This window comes from Epinephelus fuscoguttatus, linkage group LG8 (assembly GCF_011397635.1).
Source record: "Epinephelus fuscoguttatus linkage group LG8, E.fuscoguttatus.final_Chr_v1".
Classification (NCBI taxonomy): Eukaryota; Metazoa; Chordata; class Actinopteri; order Perciformes; family Serranidae; genus Epinephelus; species Epinephelus fuscoguttatus.
In genome coordinates, this window is record NC_064759.1 from 16,148,407 (window position 1) to 16,175,097 (window position 26,691).

At 38.4% G+C, this 26,691-nt stretch overlaps 2 protein-coding genes across 2 annotated transcripts; one reads left to right on the forward strand and one right to left on the reverse strand.

Annotated features, from left to right (window-relative positions):
• Window positions 1–658: 658 nt before the first annotated feature.
• cd4-1 (CD4-1 molecule) lies at window positions 659–23,699 on the forward strand. Its single transcript, XM_049583673.1, has 11 exons — window positions 659–736; window positions 12,261–12,384; window positions 16,673–16,751; window positions 16,844–16,999; window positions 17,111–17,263; window positions 18,673–18,912; window positions 19,014–19,382; window positions 22,151–22,411; window positions 22,559–22,659; window positions 22,771–22,814; window positions 23,001–23,699. Exons 3-11 carry the CDS (start codon window positions 16,694–16,696, stop codon window positions 23,029–23,031), a joined length of 1,413 nt encoding a protein of 470 aa, XP_049439630.1. The 5' UTR covers window positions 659–736; window positions 12,261–12,384; window positions 16,673–16,693; the 3' UTR covers window positions 23,032–23,699.
• Window positions 23,554–26,466, reverse strand: LOC125893153 (C-type lectin domain family 4 member D-like). The gene is made up of 5 exons (XM_049583702.1): window positions 26,367–26,466; window positions 26,099–26,281; window positions 25,785–25,936; window positions 25,567–25,688; window positions 23,554–23,854 (listed from the first exon to the last, which is right to left on the reverse strand). Exons 1-5 carry the CDS (start codon window positions 26,425–26,427, stop codon window positions 23,686–23,688), a joined length of 687 nt encoding a protein of 228 aa, XP_049439659.1. The 5' UTR covers window positions 26,428–26,466; the 3' UTR covers window positions 23,554–23,685.
• Between the last annotated feature and the right edge of the window lie 225 nt (window positions 26,467–26,691).

The window sequence follows — 26,691 nt, forward strand, 5'->3', positions numbered from 1 at the left end:
TTAGGTAATTTAAAAACAGTGTGAGAGAGGCGTGCTCTGCCACACACAACTTTATAGAGAGGTAATTACAGACGGGATACTTCAAGACATAATGCAGACAATAAACCCACAAGAATAACACAAATGTTAAAGGAATATAACTTCTACCTTGTTCAACACAATACTAAACGTTGTCATACCTCATTTATGCTCTTTACTGTGCTATAAACTGTGCCGGCTTTGTTTCAGAAGCTCTGAATTCCCCATAACTGGTGCAGTATAATGCAGGTGTTGATGCCAGTGCAGTTAACACCTGTTTCACACAGTAACACAAGACCACCAATGACATATATACATACATACTCCATATACACGTGCTGTATGTACATGTAAACATAAACATAAATGTATGTGAGAGTGAAAAATATATGTCTCATGAGTTCAGAAATGGTGGTATTTTGTAACATAAATGAACTTAACAAAATTTCTGCATTAACCATTTTGTGTGTGTGTGTGAGGGAGAGAGAGAAAGAGACAGACACTGTAATCCTAATCTTTTTAATCCATTTAGCACATAACAGAAAGGATGGGATGATAGTGGTGTCTGACTTCCTGTGTGTGCGTGTGTGTGTGTGTGTGTGTGTGTGTGTGTGTGTGTGTGTGTGTGTGTGTGTGTGAGTGTGACAGAGCCACCTGCAGCGCGTACAGTCTACCAAATGTCAGAGCTGAACTCATCGCCGCACTGAGAACATCACATGTGAGTACTGCTAAATACACTGTACACGTATACTCAGTATTCTGCTTGTTTTAAAAGCTGATTTAAGGGATATTTTAACAGAGGGACGATACGTGAGTCAGGATAGCAACATGTCTACGAACTGTTTCTAGAAATGCTGACAGGCGCTGTCAGAGACGCACTCTCGTAGACAGAGGCACTGAAGGGGCACTGAGGGGCAAATTTGTAGCACTCAAACCTGGTCTCTCGCCGGGGCCACAGTTCTTAAAACTCTCTGTCTCTCGTTCCACATACTGATTGTTTTGATTGGCCTTGGTTTGGTTTTGTCTGACTTGTTTGTATTTAGCCTCAAACTGACGAATGATCTCAAACAAGAACATGAAAACTGTGAATATCTTTAATGTTCCGGCTGAATGCTTCGTGATATTTAGCTGAAAGAAACACAGATGTGTTGGATCTAGTCAAACAACGCTGAATGACTTGCTTGTTTTATGGCTGGCCTTGAATAACTTTGACTATAACGCTCTCAACATATGAATTTCACCTTCTGTGAGACATTTTGTTGTCTTCCTCCTGAGAAGGATTACAAAATCACAAATCAGAAATGCCTAAAATAGAATTTTCTGTCACTCTCTTTCTTGAAGTGTAAAGTTCAAAACTTGTGCAATAACGGAGGCAACATTTACCTGATTTTGCAATCTGATGGGGTGCTATTCGCAACGTAATTCACACACATAAAGTAATTCTTAAGGAAGAAATCTCTGGAAATATAAAAAATATGAAACCCAGGAGATTCTCAACGTTTCGTTTATTTATGTTGCTGTTAGCTGTTGCTAACAGGTGCAGCTGTGTGGCCTGACAACTGGCCAGCGTGAAGTAATAATTGTTGCACCAATAATTTATTTCTTTTTTTTAATAATTCACTGTTTTTGACATACAGACTCTTTCTAATAGAAGAATTACACTGTATTTACATTGTATTTTTTGTTGCAAATAATGTTCTGAGGAGCAGAGTAATCATTGAAATTTTAAAAAAAATTCACATAATGTTTATTTCTAACTTGAAACAGCCTTCAAGAGAAACCGTTATAATAACTTCTTATATTTATGAGCTTTGGGGCACTAATAGTTTCTGTGAAATATTTTTAATTTATCAAATGAATGAGATCTCCACTATGTCACAAATGACCCTTTACAGGTTCGCGGTGTTGCTCATTATCTGTTGTCAGCAGTGGGCTAACTGAACACATAGCTTTCAATGTGCTTTCAGTAATGCCTGAAGACACACCGTGTATACTGAACCGTATCGTATACACATATGTGCTTGTCGTAGTCCACACGCTTAATGTGGCACACAGTGTATATTAATATAATGTTAGCGTACAGTGTAAACAGTGGGAGCTTGATGCAGGTGTTTTAATTAATTGTAACAAAACATAGTGCTGCTTTCAACATGTAAAACTGAAGAAGCGTGAACAAAAGCTAAGGCTTTAAAACACATTTAGAGTCCATGTTTGGCAGACAGTTACGGTAAACATATCACCCAGTTTTGTCATGTAATCTGAAATAAAACTAATGGTTATGAAATGTATTTTAAAAACAACTTAACACACCGATAACTGAAACTGTAATTGAGCCTCAAACATATTTTTGAGCCTGAATAGTCTTCCTAAACAAAACTACTCTGTATATTATCAACATATGACTCACATGATTTATTCTTTACTTTATCCCCATAAACACAGGAAATGTTAAAGATAATATCAGCGTAAACTTTAGTGAAGACATAACAAAGTGGCAAATCTAACATGGTTTCATATTTCTACTGTATTAATTGCTGACACAGTGATACCCCTGCCTGTATAATATAGTAGAAGCCATAAGACTTGTGAACAGGCGCGGCACAAGAGACGGTCACTTTACCTTGTGTAGAGGTTTATAAATGCACATGTTAAAGATAGAAGCAACTTAATCTTTATTCAGGACCGTACAACATGGCAGATTTAGCATGGTTTCAGAGGTACGTATTATATTTCTACTGTATGCGTTGACACAGGGGATACCCCTGCCTGTATAATTAAGTCAGAGGCCATAAGATTTGTGAACAGACGCAGCACAAGAAATAATCATTTTACCTTGAGTATGGATTTATAAGTACACTTGTTAAAAGTAATAGAAACGTCAACTTCATTCAGGACCGTACAACATGGCAGATGTAACATGGGATACCCCTGCTTGAATATTATGTAACCAAAAGCTATAAGACTTGTGGACCAGGCACGGCACAAGAGATGGTCAGATTACCTTGTGTACAGACTGATAAATGCACATGTGGCACATTTTGGCGTAATGTTCCTTTATGTTGTTGGCCCGCTATGGATTGGCCTTTAACCCTGTGTAGTTAAACTTTTTTCTTACTTTGTATTTTTGGATTGTTTATACATGTGTGAATGAATTGTTTGTGTGCTTTTGTGGTTGTAAACCTGCCTGCTTCGAACTTCCCTTTGAGGGATGAATTAAATTTTGTTAGATTGAATTAAGCTGAAACCTCTTTACCCCTGCTGCATTTATGCCAATCATTTTACAGTATTACAGTAACTGCCACAAGTGAGATCAGCTAACTTCTTCCGTGTCAGTCCGTGTTGTATTCACGACCACTAAAACTAGTCTAAACACCCATCAGTTTAGAAGAAAGCACCTAACAAGGCTAAGCTTTACATCATGTAATAATCGTGCTGTCAGAATGGACATCTTGTTTTTGACTATTTTGTTTGTGTGCATGTTTAAATCTATACCAGTTTGATTGAGGTTTCTTGTGACCCGACGGATGGTCCAAGTAGAATGACGGAGATATCATATTGTTGTTCTGTGTCGCGGTTCATTTCAAATTAAAGAATGAGATTCCGCACGTTTCCTCAATTTTTAGCTGACCCAAATCTATTAATGTATTAATTTTGTTTTGAAAAACACTCTTTATAGAGTTTTAATAGTCAATATTTGGTTGTAGTTTTTTAGTTAATGATTGAAGTCTGCGATCAACAGATAATCAGCAGGCCCTCAGTATCTTACCTGGTGATACTCTGACTGACCTGTCGAACTGCAGTGATCTTCATGCCTTGCTTGTTTTGGGGCCTTTTAGCATCAGCTTTATCTGCAAACTGATGTGCTGGCCAATAGAATTACCATGTTTGGCCACAGAAAACTATTTGTTTCAGACCATTGTTTCGCTTCACTGTTCTAAAATTCAGGGGAGTGTGTTCAACAAACGCAGTTCGCCCAATAACATCTTCAAACACCGATGAGGCTTGAAGGCAGCTCTTTAATCTCACAGTTTTATTTGTGTGCTGGAGTACAAAGCAGAAATAATGAAAAATTGTTACTTATGGATTACATCCTATATAGTGAAAGAAAATTAATGCATTCCTTTCTCCCTTTTATACTGACGAGAAGAATGTAAACATTTATATTTACTGGCTGGATGTGTATTTTTTTTATCTCTTCTGTAAGCAATTACCAAGCTGTGTTTCCCTTACTCTGTTATGAAAATATAATGTCTGTGTTGCACTGGGGGTTGTTTTCATATGAGAAAACAGGATTCCCTTTTCATGGCTATTACTCAGTTCTCTTTCTCGTTGTCTGTCTTACAGAAATGAACACACTCAATCATTCAAAGCGAAACTGAAATTTCTGAACCAGTGTGTGTTCCTCCTTCTTGTGTTTCCATTAGGGTTGTCCTCCCTTTAGGAGTATGTATCCAGCAGCTGAGAAAATCCCCATATACAGCTAATAAAGTTAACTTATTGTGAACAGTAACGTTAGTTAAACAAAGCCATGTAAACACCTGCTACAAGTTTGTGTCACATTGTGTTGAATGTCAATCAGCTGGATTTGATTGCCGCAACAAATGTGCAGCAATCAGCATGTTGATTTGTGAGTTTTCAGAGCAACAGGAGACGGCTAACAGAGCTCCAGCTGCAGCTGCAATCTGCACACTTGATTGTTAAATAATCCAAAATCCTTTAATTTGAAATGATCACCTGATAGGTGATTTCCCGTGCTGTAAACTCCCCTCATGTTTAGCTTCAGTTCCACACAGGTTTCAGTTGTGAGTGCAGCTTCTGGTGAGTGGAGTCAGTGTTTAAATAGCACGTTGAGATCGATCACTGACCAGTCTCACACTGAAAGTATACATTTTCTAGTTTGTTTTATCTGTCACAAGATGGCAGTTGAGTGAGGCTCCCCCTGTGCTGCTAATGTGTGTCAGGTTTGCAACTTTAACGTTAAAGTGCTAAGCAAGAAGATGGTTCCCAGTAGGCCGAGGGTTAAGTGCACTGAACCAGGAAATGAAACACAATGGTTAAACTGTTCTAAAGCTGTTACTGTGAGGTAGATGAGTGCACCTGTGTGTGTCGGACACTGAGCACTGAGCATTTAAATGAAATGGTGTTCATTGTTGTTAAATGTTGTTGCTGTGTTTTATTTCGTCGTCTTCCTCTGGACATCTTCTACTTTTTTACTTCAAGTTAAGGAGTAATACAAATATTACTCAGGGCAAATACATTTTAGATATATATATTTTTGCCTTTATTTGATAGTTAACAGTGTAGCGATGGACAGAAAACGTGGTGTGATATGCACCAAACAGACTTGAAATGAACCGAGGACGTGGCGGTTATGTGATGTGACTGTGAGAAAATGCATTATATGGACAAAACATGTGCATTTAGGTTCATTTTAGAGCTCTGTTGCTGAACATTTTGTCACATTATGCTGCGCATATGGCATAATGCTGTGCTAAATGTACTAAACCTGAATGTAAGTAAATAAGTAAAATGTATTTGTGTAGCGTTTTTCACAGACATAAATCACAAAGTGCTTCTCACAGGCATTATACAACATACAGGAAAAAAAAATCGTAATCAAAAGTACAAAATTAAGAATGCAGTACATAACGAGAAAGAAACACATGCTCTCTTTCGTGCTTAAAATGAGAATACCTTGTATATTAAAGAAAGGTGGGGAAAAGATGCAAGAATTTGGCTTTCTGAGGAGACGTGGGGTAAATGTAGAGAGAGAATATTGCTGGTAAAATATTATTATTATTATATTATTATAAGATACTTTAAAACTTACACCAGGAGAAATACAAAAATATAAGTCGTACGTGGAAGCAAATCATTTTCATATATTTTGGGACTGTCCCAAACTCAGTTTATGCAGGAAGGGAATCCACAAAACGTTAAGCATGATGTTTAGGGCTCACATATCCCTGAACTTGCAGCGTCTTTATATGGATCACGTTTTGCTTTTAAAACAGAGGACAAATACAAAGCTGCTGCAAGCCCTTTTGGCAGCAAGTAAATAATCAATCACTAGAAAGCAGCCAAAAGCAGTACCACCTGCTTTGGAAGGTTGGTATAGAATTTTTTGGAAATATTTAAAAGGGAAAAGTAACTTTCTATTTGAGGATCAAAAGGAACAGTTTCTATCAAATCTGGAATAAACTGATCGATTTTATAAGCTCATTCGAGGCAGACTTTGTATGGCTCCAGTTACCTTTAATCTTCCTCTCCTCGTCTTGATACGCATAATAGAAGTGTAAGCTCCCTTAGTTCTAACGTATATGTGTTTTACAGAGTGTGTGATGGGCATATGTCAGAAAGCGAAATACAACAATTGTGGTCCAATTGAAGTGGAAGTACACACTGGTCTGTGGGTTGTATCCATGTGGATATGCAGCTGAATATTGGATATACTGTTGGAAGTGATAATGGAGGGCTGAAAGTTTTCCTGAGGACTGAGTTTCGACCTACAGCAGTAGTGGCTCTTCCCTTTTTCTGTGCATATGCACAATGCACATGAATATAAATAACTGGAAAGAGGGTTTTAAGTAAAAAATATCTAAAGGACTATGTGCACACTATGATATTGCCTTTTCCAGATAAAAAGTATATAAATAAAATGCAGTATCAACAATTTCACCACACACCTTTCTGAAAAGGTCCATCTTTAGCTGTCTTATAAGAAACCTCAGAGTCAGCAGAGTAAGGGTGCAGGCATTACATTATTTAGGTACTACGGCTTCAAAAGCTTGATCACCATGAATTTTAAGGCTGGTTCGAAGGACAGAGAGTGAATTTAGTATGTTTAGTATATATCAATATTCCTAACAGAGTGAGCTGAGGAGTACAAGCAAAGTATTTCAGCCAAATATGCGGGAATCCGACCGTGTAATGCTTTGTAAGTAAGAATGAGAATTTTAAACTGCTTCATACACATCATGGAGTGATCGAATTAACCCAGTACCAAGTCGTATTTAAACATCTCCAGTCAAATGATACCTACTAGTACTTTTTGTGCTGGGGTCTAATCCCAAACTGTCCAGATTCCCCACAAGATCAGGAAACTTTCTGTTGCTGAAGTCTCCGCAGCCACTCTCCTCGGCAAATGGTCAGTTCAAAGTCTGCCCAATTAGCATGAGCTAACACAACAGTAGGGGATAACATCTAACACCACAAACTCACACCGACACCAAATTACTAACTGCTAACAGTTAGCAGTTATTGTTCTTGTACTGGTATTGTCATTTTTTAAATGATTCCCAGCCCTACAGTTAACTAATATTTTGTAAGTGGAAAAAACAAGATCTGATCAGCCGCTTAACATGGGTGTGGAGCGATTATGTAGGTTTGATTGAGCGGCAGAGAAAAGATGCCATTAAACCTGCATTTTCCATTTGCGGGTTTGTTTGTTAAATCCCCGGACTGCTCTCATTTGCTTTGTTAATTCTGATAAGCTTGTTTTTCACCTTTGAACACTAATTTTGTCATTAATCGGAACAGAAAATGAGAATTAGATTTGATGAAAACATTTCGTGGAAACTGTTAATTTTCCTCCAAGCGCACAGACAGTTTGACGGGCTGCTGTTGAAAACTCGTGCAAACAAAAAGCAAAAAACACCTTCCACTCAGTAATGAAAAAATGTGTCTAAAATGATCCACACAAAGTTACGTGTGGCCAAATAACAGTCTTAGATTATATATGTCAAGTTATCAGATATTGTTGGGAAATATTTTGCATGATTGGGGTGGCAGCCTTTTCTGAAGCAACAACCAAAACCTCTGGTATCAGCACTGAGTTGTAAAAGAAATTCTGCTGTCCAGTTTGTAATAGTGTTAAGGCCATCGAAGAGCCTTGATTACCTGCAAGGCTCACTAGGTTTGACTGAGAAGTAGAGTCGGATATCATCCACAAATAAAAGTTTCGCATTATTAAATGTGTGCCAAGGGCAGCAAATCTATGAAGAATAACAGGGGCCCCAGAACTGAGCCCTGCGGGACACCACAAGTAACACAATGTACTGTGGTGCATTAGGAAAGAAACGTTCATAGATACTATGACATCGGAAAGTTGGTGTTTGCAGGGAGGCTGTTTAATTGAGAGATAGCTGACTGTGTTTTGTATTCATGATCATGTTCAGCAACCCCTGAACTTCCATGCAGTTAACCTTTTCGGAAAGAGGTCTAATTCTGACAGTAATTTGGATGAGTGATCTGGTCAAATTGGTTATTTACAGGAATTTAGTCACAACAGCTATTTAGACAGTTGTTGCGTACATGTATGTAGGCGCTGTGAGTGTACTGCAGTTTTTCCATGGCTAACCAACGTCATCATTAAACTCCAGCAAATCAGCATTATGTTAATGAAAACTCTACAGTAGCAGTATGCTTTAACATGAACCGTGCTCATTTCTTGTGACCTATGATGCATTTTTCCGATGCCAAAGATAACTCTGCTTAGTAAGAATTTCTTAGGAATATCACACAAACATGACTTGACTTTGCGACCTACTACAGCATGACAGTCCTGTTTGTGTTTCATTTTTTGTTTGTGCCTGAGCTAACTGTTACAAAAATATATTTTTCCACTCTGATGAAACGATTATGCAGCAGCCTACAAGAAATACAGTAGCATACGAAAATAACCATCGGTGTGCACGAATGATGGAGTTCAAGTGGTGAGTGGGAGAGACATCTATTGTTTCACAACTGTGAAGTTTCAAAGAAGTTTGAATGAAGTTTCCCCACATGATGAAACAAACAGTTTTCAGTCATTGAGCAGAATGTCACTTGTTTCTGATTCTCAACCTCATTTCCACTGACATTTTGTTTATATCTAAAACAGTCACAGACAGAACAAACTCTGTACTTTCCTGTTTTCGCAGGGCTTCAGACATCATCCAGTGTTTTTGCTACCTGCCTCTGTTAAATAGCACATCATTCTTCTAACTATAAATGGTTTTAAAACATTTAAAAAAACAAGTTAGAGACAGATATCAGAGATCGCGTGGTGAGGGAAATCCTCTGTAGGAGTGAAATGGAGGATGAGAAAACAAAAAGATAGATACGAAAAAAGTGAATCACCCTTGATTCTTGCTTGTGGCCCACACTTTTAGTCTTTTTCTCTTTCAGTAATGAAACGATGTGGTCCACACGCCCTCGTCAGGTGTGTGACTAATGAGGGAGTCCTCACTTTCAGGTGTTTTCCACCAAAATCACAGCTCCAAAACACACATCCACTGACAATGCTTTAACTTTCGACCTTTTCTTTGCGGCACATTTATGTCCAGGTGTTCTGTGAGAGAATGCTCATTTACGCTGGGCCCTAAATGTTTCTGTATGGCAGCAATAACTTTAAGGGTTTTTGTACTGAGGAGCGAACAAAAAGCTTGTTTCATTTTGAGCTCAGAGACAACAGAAGCAGGTGTGAGCCCTTCATGAAGGCAGTACAGAGGCAGGCAGACAAACCTCAGAGAGACACATGAGACGTGTGTGAGATGTTTGTTTTGTCCTTGTTGTGGTTCATGTTGCTAAACCACTTCGGCAGTGCGTTTCTACATCTCCAGTCTCTTAATGATCCCTGTAGCTGTCATTAGTTAGCTTGGCCTCAGACAGATCACCTCATTATTGTGTGGAGATGAATTTCTATTTTCTTACGATGCCTTAAAAACGAATGTTTGTCGATGTTGTACAAGAAAAAATTACACTCATGTGAATGTTAAACCTTTAAGCTATCTGTATTATATTGTTCTCTCTAATTCTGACTCAGTGAAGCCTGAAATTACACAAAGTGCCTTATTTTACTAAATTTCCTTTGTGGTTTTAAGTTTTAATTAACAGAGTTTTAAGTTATCAAGTTTCACTGAAAAGAAACAAACAAACTAAGCTCATGCCGACTGTGACGGCTATTCCAGTTTCATTTACATACCTTTAGCTTTCCAGAAACGTTGGTTTGAAATGCATAAAAGTTTATTAGACCATTTTTTCTCCCAGTTTTTAAACTCATGTCATAATACCACACTATATAGCAATATTGAGACAGAAACTATGTTGTGCAGTTGTGTGCGTTACTTCAGTAAGGGCGACAATAAGCTCAAACTCAGACAACAATAAGGACAGACAGAGAGCCACAGATGCTACATTACTGTTGTTGAATTGAGTGCAGATGAGGCTCCACAGCAGGTTACAGCAGGTTAGGAGTGGAGATAAGCAATTGCAGATGTTTGGCTCCCGCACAGGTGTACTTTTACCCCAAAAGTTTTACATCTTGTCATGTGAAGCGTCATCTGAATTTCACTCTGGATGACTGACAGTTGATTTTCTTCACATCACTGAAACACTCAGTGAATTGTGAATTGAAAAACTGATTTTGAACAAGGCTTGTATACTTAAATGTGTGGCTTACCTCTGATCCAAAAACATATATACAAAGAAATAATCAGCCCTCAGCGGGTTCATGGTGCAGAGTCTGCCAAAAGCAGGACAACAATGAGTAAATGAGTGCAGGACTCTATTTAGTTAGTCCTTATTTAAGGACAAATGTTGGTTTTCACAGAGATCAAACCTGCACTTTCCATTTTACGGGTTTGTTTGTTAAATCTCCGGGCTGCTCTCATTTGCTTTGTTAATTCTGATCAGCTTGTGTTTCACTGTTGAACACTAATTTTATCATTAATCGGACCAGAAAACAAGAATTAGATTAGATGAAAACATTTAGTGGAAACTGTTAATTTTCCTCTAGCCGCACAGACCGTTTGGCGGGCTGCTGTTAAAAACTCATATGAACAAAGATTTATTTAAATTTTTATATAAATTCAACTCAAATAGTTTTTCTAACAAAGTTTAAAACATGGCCTGCTCAATAATGAGAAAATGTGTTTAAAATTATGCACACAAAGTTTGGCATGGCCAAATAACAGTCTTAGATTTGACCGTTTGACTCAAACCGGTGTGATATATCATCAATTGAGTGCTGCAACAAGAACATGCAGATTATATGTTAAGTTATCAGGCATTGATGGGAAAATTTATTAAATACCTTTAACATTAATCAGGAGGAATTAAAGAAATGAATGAATGACATTTTTATGGGTATAAATGTTTCTTTGGTTGATACTCAGTATTGCACGCAAGAGCACTTTGACTATTTTAACAGTAAGATCATGGTTCTTGGCTGAAAAAGTCATTTTGTTTGTCGGACGAGAAACAAATCGTCCTGCACATTTATACAACCTTAACATTAATCTTGTTGTGAACTCTAAGACTACAAGGTACGCTGATGTGCGTAGCTCCCGGTGTTCACACAACAGTATTTGTCCGCTTCTTTGAAGTTACCTTGAGACTCTAATGTCGTTAACGTGATTGTGTAAAAACATTTTTTCATGACAAATAAAGCCTGAAGTGATGGTAGGTCAGTGTGTAAAAATGAACACAGGGACTGGTGTTGGAGCTGTGATGAGGTGATCTTATAGAGGAGAAAATAAAAGGCGCTGATGGTTGCATTTCCATGAATTGAAGTCTATTGATATATTTATTTCACCATATTTATACTAAACACATGAGCCGTCCCAGCGACACAATTTCTCCAAAACTATTTCTTTTTCCCTTATTGCACTATATCTGAGTGTTTCTTTTTAGGAACTGTTTCATTTTTAATTTGCATTTAACAACTGCTTTTGTGAAGATTGGTCCAGCAGTTCATGGCTTGAATTCTGACACACTAATTATGTATCTAAATCAGTACAATTATACAACCCGGGGAAAATCAACTGAGCAATTATAATAAATTAGGCCGTAAGCCGTCCATGTGCTATTTAGAATGTGCTAAAGATAGATAATGAGTCCGTGGAGACCGTTCACAAATTCTGTGACTTCTGTTATCAGGCAGCAAGTCAAATAACATTTTTATCCAATAAAGATTAGTGGTTTGTTTATCTGTTGGACTGTTTAGAAAGTAAAAAGGAACAAAGAAAATCATGAGTACACCTCAATTTACTGATTGAAACATGGCATCATTACACATTAGTATTACAGTGCAATAATATGTAACATTAAAATGAAACATACACATTAGGCAATTAGTTCAAACAATTTCAGATTAGAAGGAAAAAAACAATGAGATGAGATCTCTCCTTCTTTATAACAGCCAATCAAAGGTCATTATTCTGATTTTACGTTTGATCGACGACTGTGTGCCTTGTTTCCAGACCAATCGCTGGCGAGGGAGGTGCAACGGCACTTAAAAAGAGGGTTTGTTTGATAAATATTCAACATTTCCACCTGACGCCGGATCACTGAACACATAGGGACACTCAGCACTCAACAACAGATGTAAGTATACTGTGATTTCTTATAGATTCGAGCTGAATACTTTAAAATATAAAAACATTTACTGCTGTATGTACTTAATATTAGTGTCAAATGTTTTTTCAAACCTGGTACTTATGTTGACTGATGATCCTGTGAGACCTCAGCAGGCGGAGCGGGGCCGAAATGTCAGAGTTTTTGAATTGCAGCTACAGAGACAAGATGTATTAATCAAACGCACGTACTGATCCTTGAAATAAAATTGTGAGAAACAGCAGATCATTAAACATGAAAATAATCTTTTATATTTATACAATTGTCATTACACCTAAAATCATTTTGAGGTTTTGGATTTTGTTTATTTATATTTATTTCAGCACTGTGTGTCACACCGCTATGCAACACAATAAATAAATTATTAAGTTAAAATTTATTCGTGAGGAAATTTTATTTTCGTGAATTTATTTTACAGGGACCTTTAATTGCAACATGATAATCTGAGTTACATGTGTTGTAATACAGTAACATTAATTTGTGTACTGCTTATATTGCAGTCTAACAATATTGTTTCCTGCTTGTGTAATGCATAAGGAGTAAAATTATATTTACTAGAAGAATATATATATGTTAAATTCAGTTCAGGTGCCGCCAAAAACAAGAATTTAAATAGTACAAAACAGACATATTTCATATAAATTGTACTGTCAACCTGTCTGTCCTTTATCTTTTTCTGCTCACTCTCCTCCCTTCATTGCCTCCACTCAGTGTCTGACCCTCCCCCCTCCCCCCTCCCCCCTCCATCTCTGCTTGTTGTTGAAGCTCCATCCTGACTACAGATATGATCGTCTTGGTTTCTGGGTTAAAGCTCCACAGGTGCTGTGACTCTGAACGTCTGTGCATCGCCAGTTTCTCTCGGTCTCCCCTTTTTACTCACTCTCTTACAAACTCTGGTCTTAGTCATCATAAATAATGCAGCATTTTTATATCATATCTCAGACATCTCTCTCTTCACATGTTTACAGTCCTTGATCTTTTATAGATACATTGGAAACATACATAAACCATTTGCTTCGAGACGTTTCTCCTTGACACAAATCACCTCAGATTTTAATATTTAATGCTGCTTTTCTTGAGGTAACTGACTGACTGCCATTTTAAGTGCGAGGGCCCCAGACGGATGATTATAACATTTTAAAGCCATAAGCAGAATTTATGTACAATAAAAAGGACTTTGTGACCTTAATAAATTTGAAATATGCATGCTGATACTTTCATGTAGAGGGCTATAACTCATTGAGGATCGTTTGTGAGCGGATCCGGCCTCTAATGGTGAGACAAAGAGATTTTTAGAAGGATTTTTTGGACATTTTATGCATTTATTGGACAGCTGACAGTGGAGAGATGACAGGAAACGAAAGGAGAGAGGTGAGGAATGACAGGCAAAAAGAGGTCCCTGGCCGGAGGCAAATGGGGGACATTGCGTTCATGGCTGGCGCTTTAACCCCTAGACCACCAGGGTGCTCAAACTTTGATATTTTTTATACCACAAAAAAAAGGAATTGTCAAAAGCTAATACAGGCCTTTATGGATAGGTATTCTTACAAAGTTATTGTAGATTAAGAGGAAAAAAATACTAATGGAAGTTAATTTGTACATCAAATATCTATCAAATGTAACTCAGGTTGGACTATTATTTTCTTATTTTTATAATATATATTGTTTTGTTAGTTCTTGTAATTAAAGGTCAACATTTGTCATGTCTACTCACCTCTTTATACAATATAATTCCTGGGTCTTCAACAGATGGTTCACGATCTGTAGGAGGTCCTCTGAGTAAGGCAGCGGGTTGCCAAATTATTATTTGGTAATTTAAGTTTCAGTTTAAGCTTCTTTTTTTTTTTTTTTAACTAACCAAATACACACCAAATATGAATTGGCTTAATTGTAAATGAAAAAAACAAAACTTTACCCAACATTAATGACGGCTAATGGTTAGTTGTGAATTCTTGTGTCTGCTAGCTAACGCTAAATCACTGTGCAGCGCCTATCCATAACGGCAGGCTGAAGAAGTTAATTAACATTAATGTGCTATTGAAACATTTTGGCAAATTAGTTGTATTATTATTTAAAGTGTCGGCCTATGCGCATTCGGAGCCACAATGGATCGTTTCATAACTTTTTTTTACAAGAGACTTTAGCATACCCTCTGCCTCAGAAACCACTGGCAAACTCACCTAGCCTACAGCTGCTGCTAAATTTGCATCAGGCAGAGCACGACCCGAAAGAAAATTCTCAAATGTAACTCAGATTGATACCATATATACAGTAGTAAGGGGTCCTTGAAAACGTTGACAACCCCTAATTTATTTAAGCTTGAAGCAAAACACCCAATAAATATTAATAAACAGTGTTCTGTGTTGATTTTAGTGTAAGATTTCATTTGATCTTAATGTCAAATAAAATCTTGAAAAATAAATCTCAGATCTTCGTCTTTTGCACTCGCTTTTGGCCGTAAGCGCAACTCAAAGTTAAAAGACCCAACAGCTTTATCTTCATCATGGGAAATTGCCTGGCCTGTGTGACTACACGCACAATCCTTCAATTAAATTAGAAATTGTATTTATATTTCATGACTGATTTTTGATGTTAGGGGTTTAGTTTAAAATATATTTGACACATAACCTATATCTTTTTCTCCAAAGGGTCTAATCAATATTAAAACAACAATAAAAGTCTTCGACAAGATGTTTTTGTGCACAACCATAACTTACTGTACACACCACAGAGATAAAGTGGAGGGGGAGAAAGACAGATAAGGGAGTGAGAATCTACCTTAAGCCACAGTCTAGGTGTGCTGCTGGTGCTGTGGTCTCTTTTCTTTTCTCTTCTTAAGCGTGGAGAGATCCGTCTTTCGTGGAACAGGGGAGGAAGAGAGGGGGTGTGAGAGGCAGAGGGTGATGATTGGGATAAGAATCTGCACCTTAACTAAATCAAGGCCCACCACAACCCAGCATACGCTCTGTGTCTCTTCCCTCCGACATTTGTCTGTTTCTTCTCATCCAAAAACCCACCACAGACCGCCTACTCTCGACTCTCTCAGCTCTCTCAACTCTTTGTCTTTTATCTCCTCAAATCTCTCCAAATCTGAGACCACCACAACCCCCTCTTTCTTCCTGCTGAAAGATTTCTCTTTGCAGCAAAAATTGATACAATATGCACACACAATTATATGATAAAGTAAGGACATCACTACAACATTAATTTACTAAAATACAGCTTTTCTAAATCTCTCAATAACTTTGTTATTGCTCTGATGCTTAATTTTTTTGTGCATAAATTAAACCTTGCAAAAAATTATTTCTTTGTGAATCTGGTATATGTCAGAGACGTGTTAGGGCTTATTGCATTACTGTATATTGACAAGTGGTTTTAATATTCTGTTGCTGTCATATTTGTAGAGGGGGCGGATAAAATTTAAGGAGCAATATGATATAATGCAGTGTATTACAATATATCTACTGGACAGCCTCTCAAATAAATACAGAAAGAAGTCATTTTAAAAATACAGAGTTGAATCAACAGCTTTATCAACAGTACCAACCAAAAACCAAACATTAAACTCAGATTAAAATTTACAAAGGTAGATTTTCAAGGTTAAACTGGAAAAGTAAACAGTTAAATATCTTCCTCAGAAAGAGTGCTGATAGTGTTCCACAGGGCTCCTTACTTGGCCCACTCATTTTTGCACGTACATGTTCCTTTTCCACCAAATTATACAACAACACTGTGTAAAAATTGCATTTCTATGTAGACGACACACCTTTGTATTATTTTCTCCAGCACCTGATGAGCCTGACTATCTAAATTATTGAACACAGGATGGCTTAAGGAGTAATACAACTTGGAACACTAACATTTTTTATAAAACAAAACATTAAAAAAAAAAAAAGAACACATTTAAAGTGGCTTTAAAACTTTTGCAAAACAGGTTCAATGAGGGAAAAAGCTTGTTGTTGTTGTAGATCATAACGTAGCTCACTGACTGTATTTTTTCAGCTCGAATATATCAAAAATCTCAGAACACATCTGGGATGTACTGATGCAAAGACAATGATTCATGCTTTGGTCTTCTCTGGTCTGACTAATGCATATATATATATATATATATATATATGTATATATACATATATATATATATATATATATATATGTATATACATATATATATGAAAGCTGCTCTACAAAACGTTTATTATTATTATTATCATGCAGAATTTATATAAATGTTACCTGTGTTTTTCTAAATTAACAGTTTTTCAGACGTGTGACTGAAATGAGGAACTTAATTCAATCTGTCCTCCTTCTCATCATTGTGTTCAAGTCAGCAGCAGGTAAGATGCACTGATGGCAGATGAATTATTTACTTTGACTTGTGGATGGTTTGGTTTTGTGTATCAACATGACATTTCTCTCACTCTCTTAGGGGCATATGAAGTGAGATATTTCCAGGTGGGAGGGACAGTTAAACTTCCGCTTCCAGCGGGCGTTGATTTAAAACAACATTATGTGTACTGGAAGTTGGAGGGTGGCCCTGAACTTGCGGTGCAAAATCCACTGGGGAGAAAGAGCACCTCTGAAGGTGAACAGTGCATTGAGCTATTCACTGATAGAACAGTATGTTTTTAATAACAACAGATGAAACAAATAAAAGTGCTTTGACAGTAACAACCGTTCAATTCTTGCCTTGCAGACGAACCCTGGAAGAACAGGTTGTCCTGGACTGATGGCAACGAACTGATGATCAAAAATATTCAACAAGAAAACTTTGGGACTTTTGTCTGTGAAGTGAAACGGATGAATGAAGTCATTCACACCATCACATATAAACTACTCAGACTTACTGGTAAGAGTAAAACTAGGGTGTCATGATCAGTTCAGTCACCCTGATACATGTTCATAATACAGGGGCTTTAATACTTTTAACAAGAGCACTTTGTGCGGTTGTCCACAAAATCTATGGGCAAGATATATTTTAGTAAAATCTAGTGCATGCTTTTATAAAATCTGTTGTTAAAAATAATTGTAATGATTTTAATGTTTTAACCTGAGGGCACTGGGTTTAACTTGTCATGGATATACTCATATAACAGCCCTGTCTCCCGGAAATAAAATTTATATCAAACTAAGTTGAAGCGTTTGAGGGAATCGTAATGCCGAGCAAATTAGGTTTTGTATTAACATAAAAATGAGATGGTGTTAATCAGCAGACCTAGTAAGTTATAAAAATGTTGTCACCACAACTTTACCGCACGTTCGACTATCTAAAACAGGTAAAATTTTATTTCAAGGTAGAGCTGCGAGCAGCTTAATCATTCTGTCAGCCTCTCCCTTTCTCTCTCTCACTGTTTATATTGGGAATACTGCTGCAGCTTTGCTCCAAGGACAGAGTCTCACACACACAGTGACAGGGCTAACTGTTAGCATCACACAGCTAACATTACCCATGACAGGTTCAACAACAGAGTCGAGCTGTTTCAGTGTTAGATTTATGGCTTGTTAGCCGCTGCTGTGGCAAAATATAATGAGTAGGGATGAGAGCTCGTGGTGTGTTAGCTCGTGCTAACTGGGCAGAGACAGCAGGAGGAGAGCAGCTTATGGAGACGGTCCTTCACTGCTGCGTCGTACGGCGGCAACAATTGATCATTGGCTGCTGCTGCTCCCCCCAACCCCACCATCACAGATAGATTCTAATTCTGTGGGAAACACTGAATGGCCATAAAAATAAGCTTCAAGATAGCATCACAGATATTTTTTCTGCAATTTCACTTGCTCTCTCAATTTCATTGATCACCTTTTTCAATCAACAGACTCAAGTCGAGAATTTGACGATTTCAGACTCGATTTGACTAAATCAAGCAACTGGATTTTGACTTTAACACCAAAGACTCGTGATTTCACTCGGACTTGAACCTTTTGACTTGAAAATACTTGTTAACTTCCCCCAAGCCCAAAGATTTAAAAGTATTTTATTTGAAGTTGTGCCACAAGTCCATTCATGTCCCTTCATTTCCTGAATCAACCAGCGTTAACACTATTCATTCCCAGCATGTCAATACTTAATTCCCTAGAAGATCCACTGTGTTTGAAACAATCTGATAGCATCCAATTAAGTTGCAGGAGAGAACCAAGAGGAACTAACGTTTCATCACTGAGCACCAGTTTGAAAAAGAAAAGATACCACAGATAATTTCGTTGATGTACATCATAAATCAAACCTTTAATACTATTAATCATTTCCATCCTGTTTTCTAGCAACTGTGAAACCGTCCACTCTGCTGCTGCCTAGGAGCATTCTGTCTCTGACCTGCAATGCAGAGACTCTTCAGGGTCACAAGAATCCTCAGATCCACTGGCTGAATCCCCGCGGAGAGAGAGAACGTAACCAACAATCATTCACTAAGATAGCCACAAGCCAAGACAATGGCAAGTGGATATGTGTTGCAACACATAATCAAATAGAGAACAAGGCATATGTTGCTGTTACAGTTGTGGGTAAGTAACTCTTTATGTGCATGTATGCATTCATTTTACTGTAGTGTACCCTCGTCCCGAAGATAACCGTGCCATTACTTCTCTTTTTCCACCTCATTTAGACCTTTCCCCACCTGTTTCACAAAGTCAGTACACATCTAAATCGCGGCCTCTCACCATCCCCTGTTCCATTCCTGCTCACATCTCCTGGGGACAAATCAATGATACGGGTATCAAGGAAGTTCACTGGCACTTCATCCCTAAACCGGGCTCCAGTCCACAGAGGCTCTTCTCCCTCTCTGTGGGGAATCCGATGACCTGGAAGGCAGACCAAGACAGAGGACTGCGTCCTGTATCAGAGCCGAAAAAAGGGGATCTGTCTTTGATCAAAAATCGAGGGACGGAAGAAGATGAAGGAGACTACGTCTGCGCCCTGGAATTTAAAAATGGCGTGATTCTGAACAGGACTGTGCACGTACAGGTGTTGCGACGTAAGTCAAAACAAACCTCTTTGTACAAGCCCAGCTCTGTGTTGCACTCACATTGGTCATATGAAGGGTTGTTTGCTTGTTCTTTTGTTATTGCAGTGTCCTCATTTATCTTCTTGATGTCCAGTTTCTTTTCTCCCTCCTAATTGTCATTCAGAACGAGTTGGAGACAGTCGTTTCTTCGCCCCCTCTCTGTTGTACCGTGCGAGTGTTTTCATCTCTCGGCTGCAGAGTTTATTTGAAAGTGTCCCTGGTGTGGCATGTGTCTAATTTAGTGGCTAATACACTTGTCTAGCTCCACTTGTTTTAATAGAGTATAACGAGCTTTCCCTCCGCCAGAAGAGTGTGATAACACAATGAATTTTAATTGGAGTCTGTGTTCTGAGGATTTATGGTGTAAAACTAAGATTTCTCATTTTTATCTGAGCTATTATTTAACCAGGAACATTGAAACAAGCCCACCAATCTGATGGATTAATTCAGGGAAGGGGGCTATCTTGTAATTATGGGTCCCCTGATTTGCTTGTGAACCCCCAAGTTTAAAGTGATCCTGCCGGAGTCCTGCTGCCATGTTTGTGGTTCTCTCCAATTTAGCCCCCCTGGAATCACCTCCGCCAGGCAAAATCGAATACGCCGTGCCTGCTTATTAAATACGATGCTGTGAGTGCTTGTGTGCTTGTTAATAGTGATTCGAGGTCGGTTTGTTTAATGGTCTTCAAGACAGCCAGATGAAATAACAAGTTAAAACCACTGGGAACTATTGCCTTTTAAATTTCAGACCACAGTTTTTGACTGCTTATAAGTTTCTAAGAGTTAGGCAAAGATATATAGTAAAAAAATAGTGGGTTTATTTAGTTTTAGTTTGTACTTGGATCTAAAAAAATGCAAAGAATCATATAACATAGCGGTCTAATTACATCAGGCCCTGGTGCACTAGGTGTCTGATATTGAAGACGTACAAACATTTTGGCTTTGAAAATGCATTTAATTCATTTTATGACACCTATGGTGGTGACCAATCATCCGGTGGGTTCCTACATCACAAAACTAAATCAGAAATGTATTGATATCTGTATAACTTTTCTTTAGGGCTGCAGCTTATTATTGTTTTCATTCTTCATTCATCTGCCAGTTATTTTTTTGATTGACCAATATATTGTTTGACGATGGAAGATATGCCAAACAGAGCTTCCTGTATGCGACACAGGGAGCCACTTAGGGTGCCACCGACCCTTTGGGGGAAAAAATATTGACATTAAAAAGCATAAGGGAAATGGTGGAGGGGAATTTTTGTAAAGAGCAGAAAATGAAAAGACAAAAGCCAGCCGGGGCGCAGTACATAATCACAAAGACAAAATTTGTACATTTGTACATACAGTATTCTCAAGATTTGTCTTTAGTTCTTGTTCCTCTTAGTAGTAGATACAATAAATATAAAATATAATAACAGTAATAGTAATTATGATACTAGCAATTATCATAATAATCATCCTTATAAAAAGAAAAGAGCAAATCAAATTCTACCCCGACTTGGCTTGATAAATACAGATTAGTGTCCCACAGTGGTAGGTTAACACACTCAGACCTGCTTCAGGTACGTGCACAGATCTCCACAAAACGTCAGTACAACATTTAGAAAACAATTATACCTAAAATATATGAGAGAAAATATTTATTTTTGAATGTATACAACTCAAACAGCCTCTCTTTATATTATAAATATCTTTACGTTTGAATACAGATCGTGGTTAAAAGCCGTCTCCCTCGATGTTAAGACTCTGGTTTTACTCACACAGTTCAGGAACACGCCACCTGAAACCTCAGTGAAAAAAAAGATCTATAATCTGTAAATGATAACCAATAATCTGTTAAATCATGACTGCATGATATCAACAGGTGAAGTTTGTGCTACTATGGCAGGCTGAATGGTTCAGACCGTCAGCTCCACCCACTCATTATCTAAATTACATTTAAATATCCAGAAGCAGCAGTCGAAGGCCTAAAGATATTCAGTTTATTGTAATAGAAGTCATGAGAAAGAGACATGCAAGTATTCCAACAATTGAAGGTTTGAAGCTGGAGAAAGTTTAGCGATTTTGTTTTTTAAAAAATAATTTGGAGGATTAATCAATTGTCGTTGCAAATTGGTTTTCTCGTCATCATCATAACTGATTACTGCTGTTTTTTCTCCCTTTTTTCAGTTTAAATTTGTTGTTGCTGCTACGTGCAGTGGGGTCTGCTTGAGACATTTATTTCTGTTTTTCTATTCTAATTATTATTTTTAATGTTAAAAAAAAATCAATAATCAGAAACAGAAGTAGCTGTAACCCCCAGTATGTGTGCACATACAAGGAATTTGACTCTGTTTGCTTTTGTTATTGTTTTTGCCTAGTTTTCAAATTACACACACAGAATAGATATAAAGCTAAAACCAAGACAACAAAGCTGAACACTGTAAACATAACCATATGACCCAATATAGATATATGTAAACAGCATATGAGTTCGTTAACAGTCAGAGAATAATGCAGTAGTACAGAGTGCAAATGGCGCTGGAATGATAAATGTAACAGGTTGCAATATATAAATCAATTCCCCTAAATTAACTTTCTCTGGCACACTGCAGCAACAGAAGCCAAAGGCTCAGTCGGATTCAGACAGTAAATGTAGAGGAAAGGAGAGCACAAGACTTCCCGGCCTGTCAAATTTCCTCATGCATTTCATAATTTTTCTTTCTTTCTTTCTGCACTTCTTCTGTTTTCTCTCTCCAGTCACCTCCTCCCCAGGAACAGAGTTGATTTCTGGCCAGCAGCTCAACCTGACGTGCGGCCTCGGCCAGCCACTGACCTCTGACCTGCGTCTGAAATGGTTCCCACCTGAACAATCGTCCTTGTTGTCGTCTCTGACATTTGACCGTCACCCCGCCCATCTCACCATCCCGGAAGTGGGCACAGGAGATAGCGGAAAGTGGAGGTGTGAGCTGTGGCGGAGCAACGCACGGGTGACGTTGGCTGAGATAACGCTGAAGATCGGTGAGTGCAGGAAGTGAGAGAAGAGCAGGAAGTATGACATAGGCATGACCTTGTGGCCACAATCTCTTACAACAGAGACTTGGTTTTACGCAATGTGCTCTGTGTACTGTATACTGTTTGATGACTGTATGTTTCTGTTGCACACAGAACCCAGACTGAGTGCGTGGATGCTGGTGGTCATATGCAGTGTCACAGTCATCGTACTCCTCCTCCTGGTCCTCATTTTCATCCTTTGCCGACGCAGACAAGTACAGTTGAACCATTCCTGTTCCTTCTGTTCAATCACACTGAATTATTAGTGTGGCAGTAAGACTTATCTCTGTCTCTCTTTCTCTCTCTGTCTCTGTGGCTGACATTAGCGGAAGATGAGACACCTCAGGCATCGACTCTGCCAATGCAAAACGTACGTAACAACCATTTCCTGGACTCATGAAATGGCTCCAAACACACACACTCATGAGCACTGAAACCCAAATTATACTTTAAGCCATAAAGATAGAAACATATATAAAATAAACATCTTGCTTTTTGTAGTTCTGTAGCTTCTTTGTGTAACTCAAAAAGAAACCTGTGACTTTTTATGTTGCAGCCCGAAGCCGAAAGGATTCTACAGAACATAATATCACCTGCCAAGACATTTTCAAGAGGACATGGCAGCCAATTGAATTTCTGTCCAGAAAAGATGGATTTTTCTGTCAAATCTACTAAACTGTGAACCTCTGTTAGGTGTTAGATGAGGGTCTAAAAGTTTAAAACAAAGTTCTGTTCGAAGACTGTGTCGTCACAAAAAATGTATTCTACAGTTGTACATATATATTATATATATCAGCCATTTTGAGATTGTTTTCATTTTTGTAATAGGGACTTCTCTATGAAACAGAACGTCTCTGTTCCATTGAATTATCATTTTAACAATATTGTTTGTGATAATTGCTGTCAATAGTTGTTTATGTTATACTCTGTTTTACTCACTTTGCTTCTAGATTTGTCTTGATATGTAATATATATTTTTACAATGCTCTTTTATACTGCACTGACAGGCTTGGTTATTTGCTTTTATACATATTTACAAGTATATTACTTCAAAGTTGATGCCAAATACACAAATAAGGACACTTTATTGATTTAATCAAAACAGGACATTTTTTGGCAGAGAATGTTTTTATTTGTCAATCAAATTGTAAAGAGTAATGATGCTTTGCCACTGCAGTTTCCCAATAAAGTATCAGTAACTTTTACAGTGGAGTGGTGGTCCTGCAGAGGTGTGCTGGGGCTCACTTTAACGGGGCAGCCGCCTTTTGACAGATTCGGGGATACACAAAGTTACAGGGAACATCACTCCAGACTTGTTTGTGGCTGTCCACCACCACGCAGTCCTCTCCCTCTTGCCCGCCGACCTGGCTGTTGTCTGGCTCTATTACCTGATCCGTTATGCTCCAGAATCTACACAGTGGGCAGAAAGAAGAAATCAGTGTGTGAAGTCATATTACTGCTTCTCCTGATGTTATGCTCAAATAAATGTTATTATTTTAATAGTTATTATCTTTAGGGGGGATGTGCTTTAGCAGCAAAGTTTGCGGGGGTAATGACTGATATGAAGTTTCTAGTGTGCTTGCTCTATGAGCCTGATGATGTGGAAGCAGTGCCGATCATCCAGGTAACTTTATATGCAGCAGATTAATATTTTTTTCTTCATGCGCCAACGAGCAACTTTCATAGGAATAAATGGGTTCAAGCCTCCAGCGCTGTATCTAGTTCACGTCAAACATCCATTCCTGTTCTGTATGTAGACAGAAATGGCTCATCCTAAGGTAACGAAAACACCAAAATTCTAGGTGGCAGGTGATTATGCACTAATGAAAACATATTATATTCCTATTTCTGCTGATATAGCCCTGTAAATCCTACACACTGGACCTTTCAATAAAATTTAAATACTTGTAATTACTTACAATCACAGCCAAATATCCATGGCACTTGTAAATAACTTGCAAATATTTTTTTTATAAGCTGAGTAGTTTTTAATCAGGTATTGTATCATTAGGACAGTGGTTTGCAACTGGTAGGTCGCAGTCCAAAAGTGGGTCACGGGTCCATTCTGAATGGACCACAAGTGACTCGCAAATGTTTTATTTTAAGTACTGTGAATTTTCGGCACACGGCTTTTATTTTGAAGTGCTGTTTCCTGCTGCACAGTGATAACTAATGGACAGCTACTTGTTAGAGTCAGCAAACGAGTTTGACAACATGGCCAAACCAATGTATGACTCTGAATGTGTTAAACTGTGTGGACCTTGAACTAATGACTAAGGCTAAATCTGGCCCCTTTGGTTGGACCAGTTGGAAACCACTGATTTACGCAACAGCTTTGTCCAAACAAATTTTGTACAGACATTTATCATCCCCAGAGGATGACTCATACTGAACGCCCTGACCATTTCTCTGGAACCACTAAGACATTTTGTGTGCAACATTTACTGGATGAATTGATCTTGTGATTTTGTGATCCACTCACTTGCCCAATTCTTTGGTTTATGACTAAGTATCTGCAAAACTGAGGACATTCCCATCAAGCTCAGCCGTACTTGTGCTAATGCTAATGCACTAAACTAAAATTGGTGAACGTGCATGGATGGATTACTGAATGGGTTTACTGGGCACAGGCCCAGGGGCACAAAATGTCAGGGCCCCCCCTGGCCTTCATCTGTAAAATGTCACTCAAATTAACACATCTCATAATGTTAGACTGGCTAAACAACACCATGTTAGCATTGTCGCTAGCATTTAGCTTAAGGCACCATTGTGCCCGAATACAGCCTCACAGAGTTGTTGGCGTGGTTTAGTCTTGTTTGGAGTATTATTGATGAGCAGCAGGAGTATTGACAGAGGCCAGTCACTGATTGAAATGTGTCTGTATGTGTAAACATGCATTGATGAGAATAAGCTCAACAGACGTTTCTGCTTAGCACTGCTTCTGCTCACCAAGGCCGACACACTGAGGACGTTCTTTGAGGTCTTGGCAAACCAGGCGAACCTTTATTGCATTTACCAGTTTTGATTTTCATGTCTGGCTGTTTCCAAAACCATATTTATAGCACTTACAGCATGTTGTGTTATCATGAAGAGTATTTTAATATTAGTTGTTTTATACATACGAGGTTTCAAGTGTTGAGTTGTCCGCCCATCTCCAGTCTCCTTCATGCTCAATGTCATTCAGTCCGATCCAGTAGAAAAAGTAAATGCCTCCGATCCTTCTGGCTTCTTGTTCCACGACATCCTATAAAATGTATTGCACCCAAATTTATTGTGAATATTTTATGAATTAACAAATGTGTTCAAATGGAAAGAAAAAAACATACACAGAAACACTTACATGCTCTTCTTTGGTGGTCAAGGTGGCGAGATGGGAGCCTAACTCTTCGCACTTAGCTGTACTGTTAACATAGTCGTCCCTGTCAGTGCTGAGGTAGAAGCACTGGTCCCCTACGTGGAGCCAATCTTCAGGACACTCGTCGCAGTTGATCTCTGTGGGAGAGTGCATGTATAACTTTAGCAAACAAAGCCTGGTTGACAAAGGAAAACTTTACAGATGGTTTACAGGAAAATGCAGAACACTTGTGGGATTGCAGTATATAAACAAATGATGAGTTATCGTCCATCTGCTGGAGCCTGGAAGAGATATGGTACCTGGAGCTGAGACGTTGGATGCCAGGACGTTGTATTGTGCACACAGATGTCTGTAGCGTTCCTCCAACAAGTGTAGTCTCAGCTTTACAGCAGCTGCGTCTTGCTCTGCAGCCTGAGAGGCTCCACAAACCAACAGGCCGATGAGGAGACAGAGGACAGTGTGGCCTCTGATGCGCAGGGTGCCTGAGAAGACAGAATGTAAAGATACAACATGAGGGTACATGCTGATCCACACTCACTTGTGCACACTGTGTAAGGGTGCACTTACCTTCCTTTTTGATGAGGTTCATCATGACTGTCAGCTCGTTTGATACTGCAAACTCTGGCATCAATCTCTGCTCCCTGGGTGTTTTATAGAGCAGTTTGCTTGCAAAAGAGCAGGGGACATAAAGTACAGATTGCACAAATCTAGCAAACAGATTGGAGTGTTTGTCATTATCAAAGCATGTAAACTCAGATGGTGCAATATCTGGTCGCCAAACCATTGATGACCTGCCATACTGGATCAGACAGGCAAACGTTTTTTTGTAGAGCGTTGGCATACAGGTTGGGCATTATTTACCATTACATGGGCAAAGTCTCCTAATTTTTTT